Source organism: Esox lucius, chromosome 12, assembly GCF_011004845.1.
Source record: "Esox lucius isolate fEsoLuc1 chromosome 12, fEsoLuc1.pri, whole genome shotgun sequence".
Classification (NCBI taxonomy): domain Eukaryota; kingdom Metazoa; phylum Chordata; class Actinopteri; order Esociformes; family Esocidae; genus Esox; species Esox lucius.
The window spans coordinates 6,161,849-6,185,562 of NC_047580.1; the positions used below are offsets into that span (position 1 = coordinate 6,161,849).

General features: G+C 44.4%; 2 protein-coding genes across 2 annotated transcripts; both read left to right on the plus strand.

Moving 5' to 3' along the window:
- The first annotated feature begins 1,210 nt into the window (after positions 1–1,210).
- Positions 1,211–10,600, plus strand: LOC106024587 (aquaporin-4). The gene is made up of 6 exons (XM_013136548.4): positions 1,211–1,520; positions 6,974–7,165; positions 7,286–7,447; positions 9,534–9,698; positions 10,044–10,124; positions 10,225–10,600. The coding sequence occupies exons 1-6, from the start codon at positions 1,506–1,508 to the stop codon at positions 10,438–10,440; spliced, it is 831 nt and encodes a 276-aa protein (XP_012992002.3). The 5' UTR covers positions 1,211–1,505; the 3' UTR covers positions 10,441–10,600.
- Positions 10,601–17,123: 6,523 nt separating this feature from the next.
- mipb (major intrinsic protein of lens fiber b) lies at positions 17,124–21,550 on the plus strand. Its single transcript, XM_010875940.5, has 4 exons — positions 17,124–18,038; positions 19,235–19,399; positions 19,864–19,944; positions 20,122–21,550. The coding sequence occupies exons 1-4, from the start codon at positions 17,679–17,681 to the stop codon at positions 20,305–20,307; spliced, it is 792 nt and encodes a 263-aa protein (XP_010874242.1). The 5' UTR covers positions 17,124–17,678; the 3' UTR covers positions 20,308–21,550.
- The last annotated feature ends 2,164 nt before the right edge of the window (positions 21,551–23,714 follow it).

Sequence of the window (23,714 nt, forward strand, 5' to 3'; positions counted from 1 at the left end):
CTAAGTACAATAACAATCATACCTCAGTTAGCCATCAAAGTTAGTGATCAAAGTTTGAATAAGAGGTTTTGATGACATGGAGCACATATTGACACATTATTTAGGCTACAGGAAAAAAGGATGCACAGCTGGAAAGGCGAGGTGCTGGCTAGTGAAGTAAAACACTTCTTAGAAAAAAGAAATAGTAGATCAGATGCTCCGATGCAATCATTTATTATTCACACATGCATGACGTGACACCAATTTTGGCTGAACTGCGCCACAAGTGGCCCAAAATCCTGAAATGCATCTTTAAGGGATTAACATTGTGTTTCCATCAATGCACATACATCCAATGTTCTCTGCTATGTGTGGAAACCACACCTGTTAAACTGTCACTCAGAGGGCGCTGTGTGCTAGCTGATGTCGTCTGTATGGTTTCAGTAGCCAGGCCACAGAGAATAATTGGTTCCTGATAGAAGTTAAAAGTTGTGAGGGCTAAGTAAATGATGGAGATTGATTAAACCAGATTTTTTACTATCAATGGACACTTGTCTTTATTTTTACCTGGAAATTCCCTTGATAAGGATACATTATAAATTAGATTTTTTAAATCGCAAATAACATGTCTGGTTATTTACTGTGTGGAAGGGACAATCACCAACCATTCACTGCAATTAAATGTATTATATTATTCTGCACTTATCATTTGTTAACACTGCATATAGCAGATTGGGGGGAAAAAAGGGTATAAATTACACTATTACTGCAGCATAAATGTTTCTCTCTCTGCCTTGCTCTCTCTCTCTTCTCCAGCTCTGCCTTATTTTTCCTCTACCACTCTTCTATCCCTCTGATTCTCTTTCAACGTAACAACATTGTTAGACATCATCCTTTAAATAAATAGTTTATTTGTATGATCCATTGATATTGTGGTGGGATCCAGTCAAAATCAACTTCATCAACTAATCCCATGCTGGGGATGCTGAAATTGTTTTGTGTAATGATATAGGTTGTTAATCCTCGAACTGGGTTATGGTATAGGACTGGTTATGGTACAGCTTGCTAATTGTAAAAGCCTGGTTATGCTAGAGCTGCTCCAGTTCTCTCCGTTCTCCAGTCAGTAATAGGCCTCTCCCAGGATCATTGATATGAAAATGAGCCTGAGGATCTATGATGTGTGCCAGGTGCTCAGGACACTCCAGTAGAGCTTAGCCCAGGAGGAAAACCCCTCAACTAGGTAACATAGACTCATTCTGGTGGATTGGGAGGGCCTTTGCTAGCCATACACACATGCGAAATCTCTTCACTTAAAACCGTGAGAATGGTGGCCGAGAAGTGGGCAGTCCTACTGTGTTCTTTCAGGGACACTTAGAGTCCAGGGAAATCTCCTCTGACCGCCAGGTTCAAGTCACACCGACAAATAAGACGGACGGAAGGACACACCAGCAGACGGAGAGAAAAGGAACCGGCATATTACCAGGAAGACAGAGAAAGAAGAAAACGACGCACTCATCCTGTTCAACATGACTCTGCGTGAGGTGCATTTAAATCTATTTACCTGTGCTTATATACTAATAGCAACAATATGCAAAGACTTCATAGAGCCTTCAAGTCTTCATTAGCCTAGATGTTTTTCATTGATCATATTTAACCTGAGGCAACTAACGTGGTCCACAATCACCAGTTTGACTTGTGAGGAGTGTGTGGCTGAGTTTGTGTGTATATGCAAAACACCAGTGTGTACAGAAAAATAAGGGTTTGTTTTTTCCACCAGTTGTCAAGAAGAAATTTAACATCAATCAAGTGATGTTGATAACCTGAACCTTTGAGCAATGTGATGGCTCAGGTCTTTTCAGACAATGATAGATATCAAGCCACAGATTACTAATATAACTTAAACAGAATTAACTGGACCATTTGATTTGGACACCATCCGTTTTTTCTTCATGTGTTCGGGGGAAACAAATGGGAATAATCCAGAAATGGGACTAAGTCACAATTTTGTAAATCCTAAGCAACTCTGAAGTCTTCAAGTATTAAGTCAAAGTAATAGATGGCAAGCATGGTTCAACATTAACATTGGCCTGCTGGCCTGTGTTAATTTGCTTGTCATAAAACATTTGCTTGTCATATTTGTCACTCTAAAAATGTGTCTGTACTTCTCCCCCCTCTGTGTGGTACAGTACCGGCGTCATCTTTTTGACCAATATTTCATGGCTCGCCTGTTTTGACCAATCATAGTTCATAGTACATAGAGTGGGACCCAAACATCACATCGTATGAGGCAAAGCGATATGCAATAATCTTTGTTAATAATGTTCTGCCGTAGCTGTCGTTCGTTCCCGATGAAAGTCAATAAGGCAGTGTCATTTTGAAAGTGAATGAACAACTACCGAACACAATGCTCTTAAAGGTGCACTATACAAATTAAAGCCACCTTTAAATGGTTAAAAAATTGTTAAGGTTAAGAAAAATGGTGTCATATTATGGAGATCCATACCATACCATACCATACCATCATCTTCCGCTTATCCGGGGCCGGGTCGCGGGGGCAGCAGTCTAAGCAGGGATGCCCAGACTTCCCTCTCCCCAGACACTTCCTCCAGCTCTTCCGGGGGACACCGAGGCGTTCCCAGGCCAGCCGGGAGACATAGTCCCTCCAGCGTGTCCTAGGTCTTCCCCGGGGTCTCCTCCCGGTGGGACGGGACCGGAGGCATCCGAAACAGATGCCCAAGCCACCTCAGCTGACCCCTCTCGATGTGGAGGAGCAGCGGCTCTACTCTGAGCTCCTCCCGGGTGACTGAGCTTCTCACCCTATCTCTAAGGGATCGCCCAGCCACCCTGCGGAGAAAGCTCATTTCGGCCGCCTGTATCCGGGATCTTGTCCTTTCGGTCATGACCCAAAGCTCATGACCATAGGTGAGAGTAGGAACGTAGATTGACTGGTAAATCGAGAGCTTCGCCTTGCGGCTCAGCTCTTTCTTCACCACGACAGACCGCATTACTGCAGTAGCTGCACCGATCCGTTTGTCAATCTCCCGTTCCATCCTTCCCTCACTCGTGAACAGGACCCCTAGATACTTAAACTCCTCCACTTGAGGCAGGCACTCTCCACCAACCTGAAGTGGGCAAGCCACCCTTTTCCGACTGAGGACCATGGCCTTGGATTTGGAGGTACTGATTTTCATCCCCACCGCTTCACACTCGGCTGCAAACCGTCCCAGTGCATGCTGAAGGTCCTGGCTTGAAGGGGCCAACCCGACAAAATCATCCGCAAAGAGCAGAGCCAAAATCGTGTGGTCCCCAAACCTGACACCCTCCAGCCCCTGGCTGCGCCTAGAAATTCTGTCCATAAAAATTACGAACCGGTGACAAAGGGCAGCCCTGCCAGAGTCCAACATGCACAGGGAACAAGTCTGACTTACTGCCGGCAATGCGGACCAAGCTCCTGCTTCGGTCGTACAGGGACCTCACAGCCCTTAGCAAAGGACCCAGGACCCCATATTCCCGAAGCACTCTCCACAGGATGCCGCGAGGGACACAGTCGAATGCCTTCTCCAAATCCACAAAACACATGTGGACTGGTTGGGCAAACTCCCATGAACCCTCCATCACCCTGTAGAGGGTATAGAGCTGGTCCAGTGTTCCACGGCCTGGACGAAAACCACACTGTTCCTCCTGAATCCGAGGTTCTACTATCGGCCGTATTCTCCTCTCCAGAACCCTGGCAAAGACTTTCCCGGGGAGGCTGAGAAGTGTGATCCCCCTATTGTTGGAACACACCCTCCGGTCCCCCTTCTTAAAAAGAGGGACCACCACCCCGGTCTGCCATCCCAGAGGCACTGTCCCCGACTGCCACGCGATGTTGCACAGGCGTGTCAGCCAAGACAGCCCCACAACATCCAGAGACTTGAGGTACTCAGGGCGGATCTCATCCACCCCCGGTGCCTTGCCACCGAGGAGTTTCTTAACCACCTCGGTGACTTCAGCCCGGGTGATGGACAAGTCCACCTCTGAGCCCTCATCCTCTGCTTCCTCAATGGAAGACGTGACGGCGGGATTGAGGAGATCCTCGAAGTACTCCTTCCACCGCCTGACGACATCCCCAGTTGAGGTCAACAGCTGCCCACCTCTACTGTAAACAGTGTTGGTAGGGCACTGTTTCCCTCTCCTGAGGCGCCAGATGGTTTGCCAGAATCTCTTCGAGGCCAGCCGATATTCCTTCTCCATGGCCTCACTGAACTCCTCCCAGGCCCGAGTTTTTGCCTCCACAACCACCCGGGCTGCAGTCCGCTTGGCCTGTCGGTACCCGTCAGCTGCCTCAGGAGTCCCACAAGCCAACCAGGCCTGATAGGACTCCTTCTTCAGCTTGACAGCATCCCTTACTTCCGGTGTCCACCACCGGGTTCGGGGATTGCCGCCTCGACAGGCACCGAAGACCTTACGGCCACAGCTCCGAGCGGCCGCTTCGACAATGGCGGTGGAGAACATGGTCCACTCGGACTCAATATCTCCAGCCTCCCTCGGGATCCAGTCAAAGCTCTGCCGGAGGTGGGAGTTAAAGATCTCTCTGACAGGAGACTCGGCCAGACGTTCCCAGCAGACCCTTACAGTACGCTTGGGCCTGCCAAGTCTGTCCAGCTTCCTCCCCCGCCATCGGATCCAACTCACAACCAGGTGGTGATCAGTTGACAGCTCCGCCCCTCTCTTCACCCGAGTGTCCAAGACATGTGGCCGTAGGTCAGATGAAAGGACAACAAAGTCGATCATCGACCTGCGGCCTAGGGTGTCCTGGTGCCACGTGCACTGATGGACACCCTTATGCTTGAACATGGTGTTCGTTATGGACAAACTGTGACTAGCCCAGAAGTCCAATAACTGAACACCGCTCGGGTTCAAATCAGGGGGCCGTTCCTCCCAATCACGCCCCTCCAGGTGTCACTGTCGTTGCCCACGTGGGCGTTGAAGTCCCCCAGTAGAACGATAGAGTCCCCAGTCGGAGCACTTTCCAGCACCCCTCCCAGAGACTCCAAGAAGGTCGGGTACTCTGCACTGCCGTTCGGCCCGTAGGCACAAACAACAGTGAGAGACCTATCCCCGACCCGTAGGCGCACGGAAACGATCCTCTCGTTCACCGGGGTAAACTCCAACACATGGCGGCAGAGCTGGGGAGCTATAAGCAAACCCACACCAGCCCGCCGCCTCTTACCATGGGCAACTCCAGAGTGGTGAAGAGTCCATCCTCTCTCAAGGAGTGTGGTTCCAGAGCCCAAGCCGTGCGTAGAGGTGATCCCGACTACCTCTAGTCGGAACCTCTCAACCTCACGCACCATCTCAGGCTCCTTCCCCGCCAGCGAGGTGACATTCCACGTCCCTAGAGCTAGTTTCCGTGTCCAGGGATCGGGTTGTCTAGGCCCCCGCCTTCGACTGCCGCCCGATCCTCTCTGCACCGGCCCCTTATGGTCCCTCCTGTGGGTGGTGAGCCCACGGGAGGGCGGCCCCATGTCGCTTGTTCGGGCTGGCCCCATGGGGAAAGGCCCGGCCACCAGGCGCTCGCGAACGAGCCCCAACCCCGGGCCTGGCTCCAGGGTGGGGCCCCGGCTGCGCGATGCCGGGCGACGTCACAGAACACACGATTTCTTTCATCATTAACGGTTTTTTGAACCGCTCTTAGTCTGACCCGTCGCCTAGGACCTGTTTGCCTTGGGAGACCCTACCAGGGGCACTCGGGTACTCAAACCCCTCCACCACGTTAAGGTGGCAGTTCAAGGAGAGGGGTATGGTTTTATTTAAATCCATAAACACAGTTGACAATAAATAAATAAAAGTAAATGACTGAATAAAATATATATTTTTAAACTAATTCAAAAATTTCACAATAGCAACATCTATTGTGAAATTCTTGAATTAGTTTAAATATATATATATTATTCAGTCAATTACTTTTATTTATTTATTGTCAACTGTGTTTATGGATTTAAATAAAACATTTTTTAAAATGTTTTAACAGTAACGCCTATGTAAGGATGTTAAAAATAAAAAAAACTGCTAGGGGTAGGCTTTGAAAGCTAGTAAATTTGAGAATATTACCAGAAATACTTAGCTAAAGCAATTAGGGTGTCATGGGAATCTATGGTAAATGAGACTGGAGGAACGTACTGACTGTATAAACTTCCACGCATCAAACTGTTGCTAAACAAATCAACAGGAAATCCCTTGAATTTAATTTAGTTTCCAATCTCCCCATTTTGCTAAAGTCAGCTAGCTCTGCTTGCTAGCTAGAGAATTTCATTCTGACATTACCACACGTTAGCTAGCTAGCTAGGAACAACGCGTAAGTCATTTCATTCTTACCTGACTTTGTGGGATTTTAAGTGTCTTACAACGTTAGATGTTGTGGCTATCGAATCAATAATTTTGGTTAGGTATGTTTTGCATACTGCTATCGTTTTCCTCCCACCAACGCGACATAGTCCTGGAATACAAACTAATTTCGGGGCCGATCTAGATACCATGGCAGCTAGTTCTCAAAACAATCTGACTTGACGACAAAACTTTGGAAACTGAACTCTAGGCCAACATTTGACTGACATCGAAAAAAGCCCAATTAGAGTTGAGTGTTGTTGTGTGGTCCCCCCCATTCACACCCACCGGATTGTTGGTGAAAATAAGGACCAGTAGGTCTGTGAGCGCGGGGCAACGCAAACAGACCGATGAGAGAGGATGCTGGGGATATCTAGGGAAATCAAAGCAAGTCAAGTGAAGTCACAAGTCTTATGCTTAAGTCAAAGTGCAGTTGCAAGTGTTTACCAAGTCTTTAGTCACAAAATATGTGACTTGGATCTACTGGAGTCCAAGTCATGTGACTCGACTCCACATCTCTGGATCTCCACATCAACTATCACAGTTGTTTGATTAATATATATATATATATATATATATCATATATAGCATATCTGATCAAGTGTCTCTGTGGCCTCTCTTCGACAAGCTGCGTAGTCGTGAGTTCTGGCGGGCTGTGCTGGCCGAGCTGATGGGTTCCTTGGTGTTTGTCAGTGCGGTCCTGGGGGCCTCTGTGCCGGGCCCTGGAGGACCCTCAACTGGGCCACTCTACCCTGCCCTGGCCGCAGGCATGGTGGCTGTGGCCCTGGGACACTGCTTCGGTGAGATCAGCGGGGCACAGGTAAACCTAACTTCATGGATTTTGTGTGTGTGTCTCTAACCATTCTCCACTGTATAATGAGAAAGTGATCACAATTATTTATTGTTTATTTGAACTATTTTCTGTGCCTCTGTGGTTCAGGTGAACCCAGCAGTGACCCTGTCTCTGTTGGCCACGCGGAGGATGGACATGCTGAAGGCTCTGGCGTATGTGGTGGCCCAGTGTCTTGGGGCCATAATGGCGGCCTCTGCTCTCTACCTTGCCCTGCCTCTCAGAACCACTGCCGACTGCTTCATCAGCATGGTCAGTGTTTGGGTCAGTGTGTGTGTGAGTGCCCGGCACATGCAGCATAAGTGTGGGTGTTTTATAGATACAGTATCTCACAAAAGTGTGTATGCCCCTCAGATTTATGTAAATATTTGATTATATCTTTTCATGTGAATAAACTGAAAAAATTACACTTTGCTACAATGTAAAGTAGTGAGTGTACAGCTTGTATAACAGTATACATTTGCTGTCCCCTTAGAATAACATAACACAACACACAGCCATTAATGTCTAAACCGCTGGCAACAAAAGTGAAAATGTCCAATTTGGGCCCAAAGTGTCAACATTTTGTGTGGCCACCATTATTTTCCAGCACTGCCTTAACCCTCGACATCACAGAGCTGGTGGATGTTAGAGACCTTGCGCTCCTCCACCTTCCGTTTGAGGATGCCCCACAGATGCTCAATAGGGTTCAGGTCTGGAGACATGCTTGGCCAGTCCATCACCTATACCCTCAGCTTCTTTAGCAAGGCAGTGGTCATCTTGGAGGTGGGTTTGGGGTCGTTATCATGTTGGAATATTGCCCTGCTGCCCAGTCTCTGAAGGGAGGCAATTATGCTCTGCTTCAGTATGTCACAATACATGTTGGCATTCATGGTTCCCTCAATGAACTGTAGCTGCCCAGTGCCGGGCAGCACTCATGCAGTCCCAGACCTTGACACTCCTACCACCAGGGGTGTAAAAAGTACAAAGTAGAAGTACTCGGCTGTGTTCACTAGTTTTGGGAAGTTCCTAAAGAAGGGTTAAATGACCATGTAAACAGAGTTCATAACTCAACAGTGTCCTTAATTGATAATTTACACTCTTCCTTTTTATTTAATTGATCACTAGTTAGTTTTGAACTCCCTTTACCTGGTTATTTAGATCTTAATTAGATACTTCCCAAAAGTGGTGAACACAGCCGAACCCAGTTGAGTACTTTTACTTTGTACTTTTTACACCTCTGCCTACCACCATGCTTGACTGTAGTCAAGACACATTTGTCTTTGTACTCCTCACCTGGTTGTCGCCACACACGCTTGACACCATCTGAACCAAATAAGTTTATCTTGGGCTCATCAGACCACAGGACATGGTTCCAGTAATCCATGTCCTTAGTCTGCTTGTCTTCAGCAAACTGTTTGCGGGCTTTCTTGTGCATCATCTTTAGAAGAGGCTTCCTTCTGGGATGACAGCCATGCAGACCAATTGGATGCAGTGTGCAGCGTATGGTCTGAGCATTGACAGGCTGATCCCCCACCCCTTCAACCTCTGCAGCAATACTGGCAGCACTCATACGTCTATTTCCCAAAGACAACCTCTGGATATGATGCTGAGCATGTGCACTCAACTTCTTTGGTTGACCATGCTGAGGCCTTTTCTGAGTGGAACCTGTCCTGTTAAACCGCTGTATGGTCGTGGCGGCCATGCTACAGTTCAGTTTCAGGGTCTTGGCAATCTTCTTATAGCCTAGGCCATCTTTATGTAGAGCAACAATTCTTTTTTTCAGAGAGTTCTTTGCCATGAGGTGCCATGTTGAACTACCATTGACCAGTATGAGGGAGTGTGAGAGCGATAACACCACATTTAACACACCTGCTCCCCATTCACACCTGAGATTTTGACTAATGACTAATTGGGCTCAATTTGGACATTTTCACTTAGGGGTATACACACATTTGTTGCCAGCGGTTTAGACATTAATGGCTGTGTGTTGAGTTATTTTGAGGGGACAAAAAATTTACACTGTTATACAAGTTGTACACTCACTACTTTACATTGTAGCAAAGTGTCATTTCTTCAGTGTTGTCACATGAAAAGATATAATCAAATATTTGCAAAAATGTGAGGGGTGTACTCACTTTTGTGAGATACTGTATTTTGTTTTAGGTGTAACTGAAAACATTCTTTTTTAGTAGTGATATGGGAGTAATTCTATTTAACTGCCTTGCTCCGGGACAGATCAATACATTTTTTCACCTTGCGTTTCTGATATTCGATCCACTAGCCAATTATTATTTTGAGTCATAGGCCGAGAGCTAAAGCATTTAATTGTTTTGTTATTTTTGTCCTGAACTGTTAGGTTCCCCTGGAGGTGAATGTGGTACAGGCTCTAGGGATGGAGGCTCTCTCAACGTTCCAGCTGGTCTTCACTGTGTTTTCTGTGGAGGACCAGCGACGGAGGGAGAACCCAGAACCAGGCAACCTGGCCATCGGCTTCTCTATCAGTGCAGGCGTGCTGACTGCGGTCAGAACAGCTCATCACTCATTCTTCCTAACTCTAGTTTAATAGCACACCTTAATGTGTTTTAGCATGGTTTAATAGTTTATTATTTGTTTTTGTAGCAGTTTTTATACTTTAAAATAGCAATGGTGGAAATAGCCAGCATGTCACAGTTCTGTTAGATGGACACAATATGCTACACAATGTGTAGATAATCATGCATTTTTTTGTAGTCCAGTTAAATAGTGTTCTGTTTGGTGTAGCAGAATGTTATTTTTTTGTGTAGTGTTGTTTAATTGTTTAGTTTTGTTTATTATAGTTTAATTTACCATACTTTTACTGGGTTTGTGTGTGTTGTTTTCTTCTCAGGGTCAGTACTCTGGTGGCAGTATGAATCCGGCACGTTCCCTGGGTCCTGCCATCATCACTGGCTTCTGGGAAAACCACTGGGTAAGACCCGCCACATCTATCCCAATTTGACTTTGAATTGCATACAGTCTGTCAGTCCTAATTCCCCGTACTCTTCCCCCCTGAATCCCTCTCTCCCCAGGTGTACTGGATCGGCCCGGTGTTGGGAGCAGTGCTTGCCGGGATGTCCCATGACTTTTTCTTTGCTCCTAGTGCGTCAAGGCAGAAGCTGGTTGCGTGTCTGACCTGTAAGGACATAGAGATGGTGGAAACAGCCAGCGTGTCCCGGTCCTCCCTGTCTACAGTTACCCAGACCGCCATGAGGGCTAAGCAGGTCAACAAACAGGAGCAAAACTAGATATAGACACAGAACACCACAATAAACATTATGAAATATACCACACAAAATATACCGTATACATTTTACAAACACCAATGTACATTCATTTAATCAATTAGCGATTGTCATGATATACAGAGAGGGGAAAAAAATGTATCCCCTGCTGATTTTGTACGTTTGCCCACTGACAAAGAAATTATCAGTCTACAATTTTAATGGTAGGTTTATTTGAACACTGAGAGAGAATAACAAAAATATATATATATATAAATTGATTTGCATTTTAATGAGTGAAATTAGTATTTGATCCCCAGATTTCTGGCTCCCAGGTGTTTTTTATACAGGTAACAAGCTGAGATTAGAAGCACACTCTTAAAGGGAGTGCTCCTAATCTCAGCTTGTTACCTGTATAAAAGACACCAGTCCTCGGTCTGGTGCTCCATCCAAGATCTCACCTCATGGAGTTGCAATGATCATGAGAACAGTGAGAAATCAGCCCAGAACTACACAGGAGGATCTTGTCAATGATCTCAAGGCACATGGGACCATTGTCACCAAGAAAACAATTGGTAACACACTACGCGGTGAAGGACTGAAATCCTGCAGCGCCCGCAAGGTCCCCCTGCTCAAGAAAGTACATGTACAGGCCCATCTGAAGTTTGCCAATGAACATCTGAATGATTCAGAGGAGAACTGGGTGAAAGTGTTGTGGTCAGATGAGACCAAAATCGAGCTGTTTGGCATCAACTCAACTCGCCGTGTTTGGAGGAGGAGGAATGCTGCCTATGACCCCAAGAACACCATCCCCACCATCAAACATGGAGGTGGAAACATTATGCTTTGGGGGTATTTTTACTCTAACGGGACAGGACAACTTCACCGCATCAAAGAAATGATGGGGGGGCCATGTACTGTCAAATCCTGGGTGAGAACCTCCTTCCCTCAGCCAGGGCACTGAAAATGGGTCGTGGATTGATATTCCAGCATGGCAATGACCCAAAAAACACGGCCAAGGCAACAAAGGAGTGGCTCAAGAAGAAGCACATTACGGTCCTGGAGTGGCCTAGCCAGTCTCTACATCTTAATCCCATAGAAAATCTGTGGAGGGAGCTAAAGGTTTGAGTTGCCAAGTCAGCTTCAAAACCTTAATGACTTGGAGAAGATCTGCAAAGAGGAGTGGGACAAAATCCCTCCTGAGATGTGTGGAAACCTGGTGGCCAACTACAGGAAACGTCTGACCTCTGTGATTGCCAACAAGGGTTTTGCCACCAAGTACTAAGTCATGTTTTGCAGAGGGCTTGAATACTTATTTCACTCATTAAAATGCGAATCAATTTATAACATTTTTGACATGCGTTTTTCTGGATTTCTTTGTTATTCTGTCTCTCAGTGTTCAAATAAACCTACCCTTTAAAATTATAGACTGATAATTTCTTTGTCAGTGGGCAAACGTACAAAATAAGCAGGGGATAAAAAAAAAAAATCCTCACATTACATTAACCTAAGATGATCAAAAGATTATATATAGTATTATCATATGATGTTAAGGACATCACAGCTTAACACAAATATGTGAATATGTACCTGTGAATGTATAGTCTCATTGTAACATTTCACAAATACAGTGGGGAGAACAAGTATTTGATACACTGACGATTTTGTAGGTTTTTCCACTTACAAAGCATGTAGAAGTCTGTAATTTTTATCATAGGTACACTTCAACTGTGAGTGACGGAATCTTCACCCAAAATCTTCACAGTTGAAGTGTACCTATGATAAAAATTACAGACTTCTACATGCTTTGTAAGTAGGAAAACCTGCAAAATCGGCAGTGTATCAAATACTTGTCCTAATGCAAACTTGAAGTGTAATTGAGGTTTGTAATAATATCCACCTTAAAATGTCAGACTTGATTTTCCCTAATGAAAAACATATAAACTCCTTACAAAATTATATCAATTTATTATAATAAACATACAACATTTCCATTACCTTTTTCTGAGGTAATTATTTTGTTGTTGGCAAATGAGGTCAAATTAAGATATGGCATCAGTATACAACTTGTACCAGTTTTCAGTGTTATCAATTATGTATTACTATTATCACGCCCTAAATAGGATTTTTGCAACACAGAATCCTTTATTTATTTATTTTAGCATCGCTGTCTCTGACTGCTTTGAAATTCTAGAAATTTAAAAAATACTAGAGCCCATTGGGCTCTCTCACTTTAAAGGCCCTGTTATTCCCTGCTCAGACCAGAACCCTCTAATGAAATTAATCTTTAAATAGGCTGTAGGATCAACCTTTAATCAGGACACACGCTGACCCCTTCTTAAAAGACTACAATATTGTAATTAGCTATAACAAAATATTGCAGTTTTGTAAATGCTAGGTGAAAATAATTTGGGGAGATTATAGGTTATCAAGCACATTGTCAAAAGTCAATAAAGTTAGAATTCTGTGTATTACATTTGCTGCTTTTATTGTATTTATTACCTTACTATATTTTAGTTTTGTTACCTGAATATTTAGATATGTCTAGTTAAAATGTTTTGATGTTTTTGTTTACTCTGCGAAGTTATCTATGCATGTTTTAGAATAAACCCTTGGCAATCATAATTGAAACCATTGTAATTTTCTTTTGCATACACACACTTCAGCATGCTCAAGCACACACATTGACACACATACTTCTTTTACTGTACTTCTGCAGACATTTTATTTTTTTTTCTAAAAATTCTAACCTTAACCCACAGTACAAGCCTAACCTTAACTCTGACCTTACCCATAACCCTCAGTACAAGCCTAACCTTAACTCTGACCTTACCCATAACCCTCAGTACAAGCCTATCCTTAACTCTGACCTTAACCATAACCCTCAATACAACCCTAACCTTAACTCTAACTCTATAATGCATTGACCTTAGGGTAATTTCATTTGAGCCTTAACCTCAACTTAACCCTAACCTCAACCCCAAAGGGGCGTAGAAACCCTCCTTGGAGTAAAGCAGTAATCTTTGGATAATCTAACCATAACCGCAACTTAACCCTAACCTTAACCCCTAGGTGGCCCTCACATTCATCTTGGGTCGATCATTACATCATTTTAATCCTAATTATTTGAAACTTACCTCAAGGCCATGTTTTAGTCTCTTCCAATTAAGTCCTGGGTCTTTCCCTGGCTACAAGATCAACCCTAATTAGCCTTTTTAATTTTGATTATATATTTGTATGTCTTTTTATGTATTTTTTAATATATAGGTTTTGCCTGCCCTTTCCTTCTCCCCTTGGTTTTTATAATAGGCACCTAAGTATTTTTATACAAAGCTTGACCATTTATTAGGTTTCCTTAACCATAACCCCCAGTATAACCCTAACCATAACACTCAGTACAACCCAAACCTTAACTCTAACCTTTACCAAAACCCTCCGTGCAAATCTAACCTTGACTTTAACCATAACCCTCAATACAATCCAAACTCTAACCTGAACTCCAACCCTAAAATAGCATTTTTTGCTGTGTGTTAGTTAGTATATATCTGAGAACTTCTGGTAGTCACAGATATAGCAATAAACATTAAACACAAGCACATTAGTCACAATCACTAAAATGATTGTGCACACTCATTGTCCCACATGCACACTCATTTTCTTGAACCTTCACTTCAGCTCTCCAATCTACACATACAAAAACACTCTCACTCACACACTCCCTGAAAAACACTAGAAAATAACTGCCGTGTGCAGCCAGCATTTTGCATTGTGAGTGTGTGTGTGTGTTTTCTATGTACAAATGGCAGTTAAAACGGCATGTTCAGCGTTGTCCATTCATGGCCCAGTGTGACCAGTGATGGCTCTGGACTGGTCAGCGCAATGCTTCAGTGTTGGAGTTCATTAACCCCCATTTCCCCTATCCCCCACCCCCTGCTCTGCCCTGTCCCTCCCCCAGCCCCATACAGGGATTTTTGGGGCTTTGGCCACACTGCCTCGCAGCCCTCTTGCCTAGCTCACACACAATGCAAACCTCTGCCTAATCAGTTCTCCACTGAGAAGCCTAGCACCTCCTAGAACACTGGCTGAGAGGTTTCTGATGTATGTCGTTTTTGAGAACGAACAAAAATTGTAAGTTCCCAATAAACTAAATATATCAGAACTTCTCTCTCATGGCTGTGAGAGAGTTATTTTATTTTTTCAACCACTTTGCAATGGGTTTACAAAGCTTTTCACATGTTTTTCTTCCCTTAGGGTGGCAATTTCAAGTTCATAACCTGTTCTAGCACATTATGTCATGTTCTGAAAGATTCACTGTGGGATGTGAAGCACACTGGATTTACAGAATCTCACAGAAGTGAGTACACCCCTCACATTTTTGCAAATATTTGATTATATCTTTTCATGTGAAAACACTGAAGAAATGACACTCTGCTACAACGTAAAGTTGTGAGTGTACAGCTTGTATAACAGTGTAAATTTGCTTTCCCCTCAAAATAACTCAACACACAGCCATTTATGTCTAAACCACTGGCAACAAAAGTGATTACACCCCTAAGTGAAAATGTCCAAATTGGGCCCAAAGTGTCAATATTTTGTGTGGCCACCATTATTTTCCAGCACTACCATAACCCTCTTGGGCATGGAGTTCACCAGAGCTTCACAGGTTTCCACTGGAGTCCTCTTCCACTCCTCCATGACGACATTGCGGAGCTGGTGGATGTTGGAGACCTTGCAATCCTCCACCTTCTGTTTGAGGATGCCCCACAGATGCTCAATAGGGTGTATGTCTGGAGACATGCTTGGCCAGTCCATCACCTTTACCCTCAGCTTCTTTAGCAAGGCAGTGGTCATCTTGGAGGTGTGTTTGGGGTCGTTATCATGTTGGAATACTGCCCTCCAGCCCAGTCTCTAAAGGGAGGGGATCATGCTCTACTTCAGTATGTCACAGTACATGTTGGCATTCATGGTTCCCTCAATGAACTTCCCAGTGCCGGCAGCACTCATGCAGCCCCAGACCATGACACTCCTACCACCATGCTTGACTGTAGGCAAGACACACTTGTCTTTGTACTCCTCACCTGGTTGTCGCCACACACGCTTGACACCATCTGAACCAAATAAGTTTATCTTGGGCTCATCAGACCACAGGACATGGTTCCTGTAATCCATGTCCTTAGTCTGCTTGTCTTCAGCAAACTGTTTAGCTGGCTTTCTTATGCATCATCTTTAAAAGAGGCTTCCTTCTGGGACGACAGCCATGCAGACCAATTGGATGCAGTGTGCGGCATATGGTCTCTGAGCACTGACAGGCTGATCCCCCACCCCTTCAACCTCTGCAGCAATACTGGCAGCACTCATACGTCTATTTCCCAAAGACAACCTCTGGATATGATGCTGAGCATGTGCACTCAACTTCTTTGGTTGACCATGCTGAGGCCTGTTCTGAGTGGAACCTGTCCTGATATACCGCTGTATGGTCTTGGCCACTGTGCTGCAGTTTCAGGTTCTTGGCAATCTTCTTATAGCCTAGGCCATCTTTATGTAGAGCAACAATTCTTTTTTTCAGAGAGTTCTTTGCCATGAGGTGCCATGTTGAACTACCATTGACCAGTATGAGGGAGTGTGAGAGCGATAACACCACATTTAACACACCTGCTCCCCATTCACACCTGAGATTTTGACTAATGACTAATTGGGCTCAATTTGGACATTTTCACTTAGGGGTATACACACTTTTGTTGCCAGCGGTTTAGACATTAATGGCTGTGTGTTGAGTTATTTAGAGGGGACAAAAAATTTACACTGTTATACAAGTTGTACACTCACTACTTTACATTGTAGCTAAGTGTCATTTCTTCAGTGTTGTCACATGAAAAGATATAATCAAATATTTGCAAAACTTTTGTGAGATACTGTATATGATATGTAACAACTTCATGTAGCCAATTTAGAATATTCAAATTCAGGCTGAAATTGTAAAAAAATTGTGTATGTTTAATACCAATGGTTAATAACAGTGTTAGGATTTGATGTCAGTGATGAAAATCTGCTGTGTGCATGATCTCTACCCAGTTGATATTACACATCAGGCTGACCAGGCCTGACTGACTTGATAATAATTATTGCTCACGGAACACACAAGCAGACAAATTAAATAGGGTTAACCAAAAATAGACTGAGGAGCTGATCATGTCAATCATTTGTTTTTTACTCATTCCTGGCAACAGCTCACTTTGTCATGTTACCACTCATGAATGATAACTACAAACATGTTCCTAAAATCCAAGCGGTTCCACTGTTCACATGTGACATTCATGCTCAGCGCTAAGACAATGGTTTCACAAGGTCAGGCATTTTAGAGTATGGGTCAGTTCTGCACACTGTTAGCTTTAGGCTCTTCCGTCTGGGGCCTCCCATTGATCACTGTATTATCTGTGTGTGTGTGTGTGTGCACATAAATGTATGTGTGTGTGTGTGTCCATTCTACGCCATCAGCATTTGTTCTCATGGTTGTCATGGTGATGATATGTCAACAGAAGAAGAGAACATGACATCCTCTTGTCCCTGGTATGGGGTCCATCCCTAGTTAGTCTTTCCTGGTAACCTGCGCTTCCTTCACAGTCACCACTTCATCTCTCCTTTCAATCACAATTCTCTTTCCCTTTCTGTACATTCGGGGGTGGCAACAGAGGGGTTAAGTTTGTTTAATTTGGGTCATCATAGGTGTGCCACCTCCCTCCCCTGGCCCGCAGGGGGGATTATGGCGTCACTTGGGGCCCCTGGGGGGGTGTTATAAAGCCCCTGTTCGGCCCTCTCCCCTCCGTCAGAGAGGCTAAAAAGTCCACAGGACACTTTATCCCTGTATACTCCAGAACCACCCCCGCAGCATCGATGAACACCTCATCTTGATAGCTATTCTGAAATCCACACCCAAACACAAACTCCCCTATGTCCTCACAAGAGGCAGCCAGTGGAGACAAGCAAGCACAGCTGAGTTGATGTTTGACTACCAACTCACGATCGTCCATAGCATAGAGCTAGATCTGTTGTTGGGTGGATTCCTGTGTTGACTTTCAAAAAGAAAATTGTCTTCAAACTAATTGGCTCTCAGAGACAGCATACAGGACAGACCAGATAGCTGGGAAATCTTTTTTTTTTTTGCATCTGAGAAATTATTAAAGGAGAATCCAGGCTTTTCTAGAACAACTTTTTTCCCCTCAAGAACAATTTCTATTCTGAGGAACATCCAGTGAGCAGCCATTATGTGGGAGTTCCGGTCCATGACGTTTTGGCGGGCGGTCTTCGCCGAGTTCTTCGGGACCATGTTCTTTGTGTTTTTCGGCTTGGGCGCCGCACTTCGCTGGACCACTGGGCCTTACCACGTACTGCATGTGGCCATGTGCTTCGGCTTTGCGGCTGCCACCATGATCCAGTCTATCGGTCACATCAGTGGAGGCCACATCAACCCAGCCGTCACCTTCGCCTACCTGGTGGGCTCCCAGATGTCCCTGTTCCGTGCCTTTTTCTACTGGGCTGCCCAGTGCCTGGGGGCCGTTGCCGGGGCCGCTGTACTCTATGGTGTCACCCCAAACAACATGAGGGGCAACATGGCCCTGAACACGGTAAGTCTCCACCCCCCCCAGCAGGCCCCATATTGTGGAGTCCCTTGATGGTGCCCTGCTAAAGAAGTACACTACATAGGGAATAGGATGTCATTTTGGACTCCAATCAACTCATTTTCAGCAGCCATCAACAATGTTGATGGGATTTGATTATTGTTTGCTGTAGGTTTGGTAAAGTCTTCCAAAAGTGTCCTTTGGCTGTCCCCATAGCAGAACACTTAATAACCCCTGGTAGAACCATTTTTGATTCCAAGTAGAACTGGACCCAAAAAAGGTTCTTAGAAGTGTTTCTCCTTTGGGAAAGTCGAAGAACACTTTTAGGTATTGCATAGCGTAATTCTCTTGATGCTAATAGGGGTTTAGAATGGAAGGAGATGATTAGGGTCTAAAGAATCCTCATGGAAGCTATCACTGCTATTAACTGTTTCCAGTGTTGAAGTTGGAATTGCAAATCCTTAAGTATCCTTAAGTGCCTTTACTAAACACATAAATGTGTTTGGTAAAGGCACTTTGGCAATTGTGGACGTTACCATTACATGCCCAGAGTTATATTAATTATTCCATGGATCCTCCACACTTAGGCTGATATGAATCCTTAGTATTTAGCTGAACATTTTATCAATTTATGTATTATTATTTTTAAGGCTAAACTGCCTAGCCTTTTTCTGAACTTCTCAACACCAGCTAGATTTTGGCTATAGCCAATTTACCCTAGACCTTCTAAAATTCCATTGCACTAAACAGTATGCATGCATTATGCTGGCCTGGTACGCGTGCAACACAAATTAAGCATTCTCCTTTTGCTACGATATCTGTCAAGCCGTCGACGCATAAAATCGCAAACGTCGGATACATCTAAAGTGTGTGTCGTACAGAACACACCACGACAGCGTCTGCAACGGATTGCGGCAAGGCGAATGCGCCGCTCCATTGAGAATATATGCATTGAGGCAATGAGGCTGTCGTGTTGACAGTTGTTACAGCTGGTGACCTCGGTCACCCGTGTTGCGCGGCGCCGAAGCCTCAGCAACGCCACAGCGGGTCGACATGCGCCACGTTTTTTATTCATTCTTGTCTTGTAACAGGTCTTAAAAAGCTGACCACGTTTAATTTTGCAAACGATATACAATACAAAAGTAACTTGATCACAAGGGGCCTGAAGTGTTGAATATGTGCGTGTGATGTTTCGTCTTCAGCTGCAGCCCGGCATCAGTCTTGGCATGGGCACCACAGTGGAGGTGTTCCTGACCATGCAGCTGGTCATATGTGTTTTTGCCGTCACGGATGAGAGGAGGAACGGTCGCTTGGGCTCTGCTGCCCTCTCCATCGGCTTTGCAGTCACCGTCGGACACCTCATGGGGGTGAGCAGCACGCACAGACAATTTATGTGTTACCGTTACCCACTCTCATTACTTATGTGTTGGGCTTTTTATGCTTTTGCTGATAAAGGAGAAACAGTGGAAGAAACAGTACACAGGGAGTGTTTAATTATTTACAGGCTGGCACAAAACGCATGCGGCCATGACATATGTGCTCTTGAGGGAGTGGTCTAGACCAGCAGTATCACCACAGCCTAACCCCCATTCTTTGTCCCCAAAATGCTCTGCATTACCGTCCTAACAGGGTTCCTCACAAGTATAGTAAACCATGGACAAACATACAAACACACAATGACACCAACTCACAGCATTCACAAGCACACCCACACATTAACTATGGTAGCGGAGAACACGTGAAACCTAAAACACTTCACACTCAAACACAATGCTAAACTGTGATTGTGTACAGTATTTTGAACTTCCTGTTGTCCTTCTCTCTGCTGTAGATGTACTACACCGGCGCTGGGATGAACCCCGCTAGGTCTTTCGCCCCCGCTGTGCTCTTCAGGAACTTTGTCAACCACTGGGTAGGACGCACCTTCACATACGGATGAATTTTAATAAGACAACTAATATTATTCAAATGCTGGATGTTACCATCATGTTAACAGTGCAAGGTTCATAGCAGATTCCAACCCATATTAGGCCTATGTAATACAAGTTGTTAGTGCAGTATCGTCACGCTAACCTCTCTGTGTTGACAGGTGTACTGGGTAGGTCCAATGATAGGAGGTGCTATGGGAGCACTTCTCTATGATTTCATGCTGTTCCCCCGCATGCGCGGTCTGTCAGAGCGCCTGGCCACTCTTAAGGGCAGCCGACCCCCCGAGACGGAGACCCAACAGGACACCCGAGGTGATCCCATCGAGCTCAAGACGCAAGCCCTATAAACCTGCCTCCAACTGGGGGATAAAGGACAAGGGACAGGCCCTGTGTCCGCCAACCCTTAAGCTGCCCCCATCCAATCAACACACACACACACTAACAGACACAAACTCATATCGAAACACACTGACTGACATTCAGCTACTGATACACAAAACTTTACACACATCCATACACACACACAGGTTCACAACATTCAACCTCAACGTGCATCGAGACTCCTCCCCCTCCTGCCTCTCTTTGCATCCTGGGACGTGGTGTTTGATGGAGCGACCAGGCCTGTTCCAACAGTCCCAATTCTTCTCTTCAGCCACATCAAGACTTCCTCTCACACTCACACATGGAAGGACCAAAGCTGTCAGAAGAGAAGCATATGGACCTTTTGTCTAACAGGGAAATAAACTAGGGTGGGGGGGGGCAAGTGTGAGAGGTCTGAGGGTGAGGTGTAGGTGGGGGACAGAGGTATGGGTGGGGTAAAAGGTAAGGGCAGGTAAGGGTTTAGGATGGAAGGTTGGGATGGAGATTGGGTAAAGGGGTTGGGGTGAGGATAGAGGGCCTATGCTCCAGGTTTTTTGTTGTATAGGGTTGAGTTAGACCACTGAAAATGGGCATACCTTTTCATTATTCATCTGATTTTATCTCTCCATTTACTTTTCATTTTGTTTTCTGCACTTCAGACACAAGACTTGGATGTATGACAGCATTAGATTTTACCAAGGTTTCATTTTTCGAATCACTTCATTTTATCTTTGTGTGTGTGCGTGAGTGTGTGTGAGTGCTTCCACAGTACGTGCGTGAGAGTGTGTGAGTGAGATTGAGTGCGTGCATGCTCGTGCCTGTTTGTGTGTGGGTGCGTTTGCCAGTGAGTGCCTGTGTGTGAGCGTGTCTGTATGTGAATGTGTGTGTGATTGAGTTCGCAGATACAGTAATTTTTATTTTGTTTTATTTTCATTACCACTCTCCTGTTTGTATCATGATTATGTTCTATTACGTTATCAATTTTTAAGACATTATCAATTCTCCTCCCCTCACTGTGGTATTTGCTATGATATTCATTTTTACACATCCATCTGCTTTTTTGTTCAGAAAAAAAGAAAATATGCTAAGGAAACGTTGTATCTGGACTGGTTCAGTTCAGCACAGAATGGCTGTGTAAGCTTTTCATTTGGTCTCCTTTTATTATTTAATACTTAATGGGAGCACACGGCAATTTAACCATATTTAAATGAAAATAAATACAAAAAGTAATGTGTGCTGTTTTGTTTACTCCCTTCGACTAACACGTCATTCTGTGCCGCGCGTTGCACTTGCAGTGAAAGGGTATGGCCACACGGTGAGGATCCACACACGTTTCTGAACGCAGAGTTGTCACTCATCGCAGGACAACAGTTTTCGACTGGTTTGGTGGGTGTTTCCAGGATTTCTGGGCAGAGTAGCCTAGACTGGGACAATAAATGTCATGGTTGCAGATCCAATATTTTTTGGGGTCTATAATCTGAGTCCGGCTTTAAACTAAACGATTGGAAGTTTTCCCAAGTATTTTGCACCTGTGTTTATTCCTTACCCAAAATAAACAGGCTAAAGATCATATAATTGAAACCATTATAATATCCTGGTATAATTTTACGGTAAGACAAAACCACTAAATAATCAAACCATTCAATAAACGCACTGGTACACCAACCATGCAGCATTATTTCAAGTATTTGATCTAAATCAGTTTAAATTCAGTGGGATATGCTTTTCTTTATTATTGTGCAGGGTTTACAATGTAGCCCACAGTTTGAATCTACACTTAACTACTTCTAGAGCAGATAAGATGTTAACTAACTGTAGCAAATAGCCTACCTTTTCATGTCAGGCATAGTTTTCTATCTTATTTTTGTAGTTTGTGCGCGCTGTAATTTGCATGCGTACATTAAGAAAATCTTTGTGAAACTTCCGTTTTATGCGTCGCTGCTTCGATTACATGAAGAAATGAACAGTATATCTCAGTGTTAAGGTGTGGGGGAGAGGGAGACAGAGAAAATAAAAGAGAAAGTGGTTGAGGGAGGGTGAGGTGGTGGGAGGGAAAGAGGGCGGGGCCATTTGGGTGGGGCTGGCCCTACAGTGACACTTGAATGTTAAGAAACCTCGAAGGGTCCTGTTTTCATCAATCTAAAACAGTTTAGATTTTAATGTGTCCTTGTCCTGGTCACGATTCACATTGTGACTTCATACAAATTTTTTCACAAGTGTAGAGCATTTAATTCTGCAACATTATCACATTGTGATCAGATCTTATTTAACAATCGAGATCAGTTTAACAACATCAAATGGCAGGATGAATGTTATCAGCTATACATAGGGCCTCTTTCTCTGCTCTCTCAACAACATCCCTTTCCTGCCATTAATTCCTTCATTTAAAGGGGCAATGTGTACGTTTTTAGCTGCACTGCTAGCATAGAAACAAGCAAAAATGACCAGTAAACATCTGCAGGTACTGTGTCAAATATATTTTTTCTACTAAATCAATCAAAATGACAGACATATTCCCCATTTAAACTTTCTCACTGGTCTGTCTATCAGTTTGCATTGACTTATTATCTCCTCATACTTATACTCATACTGGCCTAGGTAGCACTATAACCATCTCATTTGGTGAGGGAAGATGAGGAGGATTATCCACTGTCTTCCCAGAGAGGAGAACGTGCTTATATGGGGACAGAGAGGAGAGATAATGTAACACCACCATGCTTATATGGGGACAGAGAGGAGAGATAATGTAACACCACCATGCTTATATGGGGACAGAGAGGAGAGATAATGTAACACCACCATGCTTATATGGGGACAGAGAGGAGAGATAATGTAACACCACCATGCTTATATGGGGACAGAGAGGAGAGATAATGTAACACCACCATGCTTATATGGGGACAGAGAGGAGAGATAATGTAACACCACCATGCTTATATGGGGACAGAGAGGAGAGATAATGTAACACCACCATGCTTATATGGGGACAGAGAGGAGAGATAATGTAACACCACCATGCTTATGTGGGGACAGAGAGGAGAATATAATAACACCACCATGCTTATATGGGGACAGAGAGGAGAATATAACAACAACACCATGCTTATATGGGGACAGAGAGGAGAATATAACAACACCACCATGCTTATATGGGGACAGAGAGGAGAATATAACAACAACACCATGCTTATATGGGGACAGAGAGGAGAATATAACAACAACACCATGCTTATATGGGGACAGAGAGGAGAGTATAATAACACCATGCTTATATGGGGACAGAGAGGAAAGAGTAATTGCTTTAGTGTCTGGCAGCTACAGTTTGTCTGTGTCAGTAAAGGTTTCTATGTGTCAACTGAAAGAGTACATTCATTGTCTGCTGTTGATGTAATGT